Source organism: Penaeus monodon, chromosome 22 (genome assembly GCF_015228065.2).
Source record: "Penaeus monodon isolate SGIC_2016 chromosome 22, NSTDA_Pmon_1, whole genome shotgun sequence".
In the NCBI taxonomy this organism is placed as follows: Eukaryota; Metazoa; Arthropoda; class Malacostraca; order Decapoda; family Penaeidae; genus Penaeus; species Penaeus monodon.
Window position 1 is genome coordinate 887,069 of NC_051407.1, and position 1,951 is coordinate 889,019.

The 1,951-nt window shown below is 43.6% G+C and overlaps 1 protein-coding gene across 1 annotated transcript in view; it reads left to right on the forward strand.

The window, feature by feature from the left end:
- The window catches only part of LOC119586801, a gene marked incomplete in the record, with an annotated part of 10,198 nt that overhangs the window by 4,291 nt on the left and 3,956 nt on the right, over positions 1–1,951 (forward strand). Inside the window, 4 exon segments of the mRNA XM_037935525.1 lie at positions 362–445; positions 662–767; positions 1,147–1,244; positions 1,610–1,951. Coding sequence (XP_037791453.1) covers positions 362–445; positions 662–767; positions 1,147–1,244; positions 1,610–1,951 — 630 coding nt within the window.

Here is a 1,951-nt window from a genome sequence, read left to right on the forward strand (position 1 = left end):
GGGTTATTTCAGCCAGGTTCTCTGAGAATGGAATTATATTTCTTTCTTACAAAATGTATTTCTCCACAAGGAGTTAGTCTTTTGGAATAGGGATGGGGCTTGACTGTTTATGTGGGTAAGTTTCTGGGAAATTAATGAGATTCGATGTACATATATTTTCTCTTCCTCTTCGCTTTCTTCTCAAATTATCACCATTTCTTCTCAAATTGCAGAGAACTTCCCCAGTTCCTTTACTATTTTACTTAATTCCTCTGCTTTAAATTTCTATTAATTCCACTCCACTTCTTTTTTTTCATTCTTCTTTTTTCTCTCTTTATTCAATCTTTTTATCACCAACTCACCTCGTCGTGAACACCCGCAGGCAGCGACCCCGAGAAGTCATTTGAGTGCCAATGCGTACATGGGTCACCTCAACCTAGCCTATGCGGGCAGCAGAGAGGAGAAGGTCAGTTATTGACTTATCAAGATATTTATTTTTAACTCATGCAGACTAATCTTTTATCGTATCAAACCATGCAATTAATATTTCCATTGCCAATAAAGAATATTTTCGATATTACCGAACTCAAGACAACAAAAATATGATTCATCTGTCGAGAACAATCCAAACTCATCAAATCACTAGACTATCAAAAGCCTAATCAAGCCTGTGAATCAACAGCTGGACGCCGCGCCTGTCCCTTCGACGTCTCAGTTTCCAGGAGACGAGCTGGGTGGCTCCTCTCCCGGAGGATCCCATGATCAGCTGGTCATCCGAGACAAAAAAGGTTAGTAGAGGTAATCTTTTACACCATATTTCTATTGATATTAGAATCCATAAAGCATACAGGATATTAGGAATCGGAGTTAACTCCAAGCAGAGGAGGAATGTGAAATAAACTGCTGTTGTTTCCTATTGTTTACATATCACTCTAAATTATACGACGTAAATCTGTCTTTAGTTTGTGCACTTCGAAGTAAAGATTGTAATAAAGATACTATGAAATGAAACGCTTTCTTTTGTTTGAACTGAAGAATAGCATTAGGAATTTGATGTTTTGCTTCTTAATGTGGCTTTATTTCAACCTTTTTTTCGACGCGTTACTTTTATTAATGTAATTACAAGTGAAATGAACTGAGGATCAAGAAAGTTATGTTTACCTTCAGATCACTCAAGACATTCTTCCATGGACGAAATGGAAGACGATGAGTCTCACGAAGACTCTCCCAGGGAGGAGGCGGACTTCGAAACCACAGAAGAGGAGGTAGGATTTCGTGGAGAGGCTTTCTCGACATCATGTCTGACGCCAAGGAGCTTCCTGATTGCGTGGTTCTATAGTTTCCATTGTACAAAATTCTTTCATTCACAGAAATACTCCATTTCATCAGTATATCTTCTGCATTATAGTAGTAGATAAAAAAATGCATATCATCTTTAATTCTTTGATTCTGAATCTCTTCCGCCATCCATCTCTTCTCTGTCTTTTATATTTCATAGGACAATCAAGATAGCTCTCTGCTCAACTTGCATACTTTTTTTCATTAGCAGGAAATTTACAAACCTCTCTCGATTCCCTAAACACGAAAAAAGAAATGCTGACCCAAGAGTCATAGCTACTCCTTCCCCCAGGTGCCCGACGGCCGGCGCCCGAAGAGCAGTGTCCCCTGGAGGCGGCCCGGCCGGCGCGTGGGCACGGAGGAAGCCGAGGAGCCCGTCTACAGCTCGCCCAACCCCGCCAACATCCAGTACCAGCCGTCGCACTCCAACTACTCCCGCTACGACACGACCCACTCCGACTTGACCTCCAGCGACCCCCGCTACGACCCCGCCTCGCAGCTGATGGCCAACATGCTCCAGGGCGCCGCCGAGTTCACGCGCAAGGACCAAGGCTCGATCTTCTTACCCCCGCCCCTCCTTCCGCCGCCCCAGGGATTCGACAGGAACCAGGAGGCGCAGTTCATTCCGGGGACG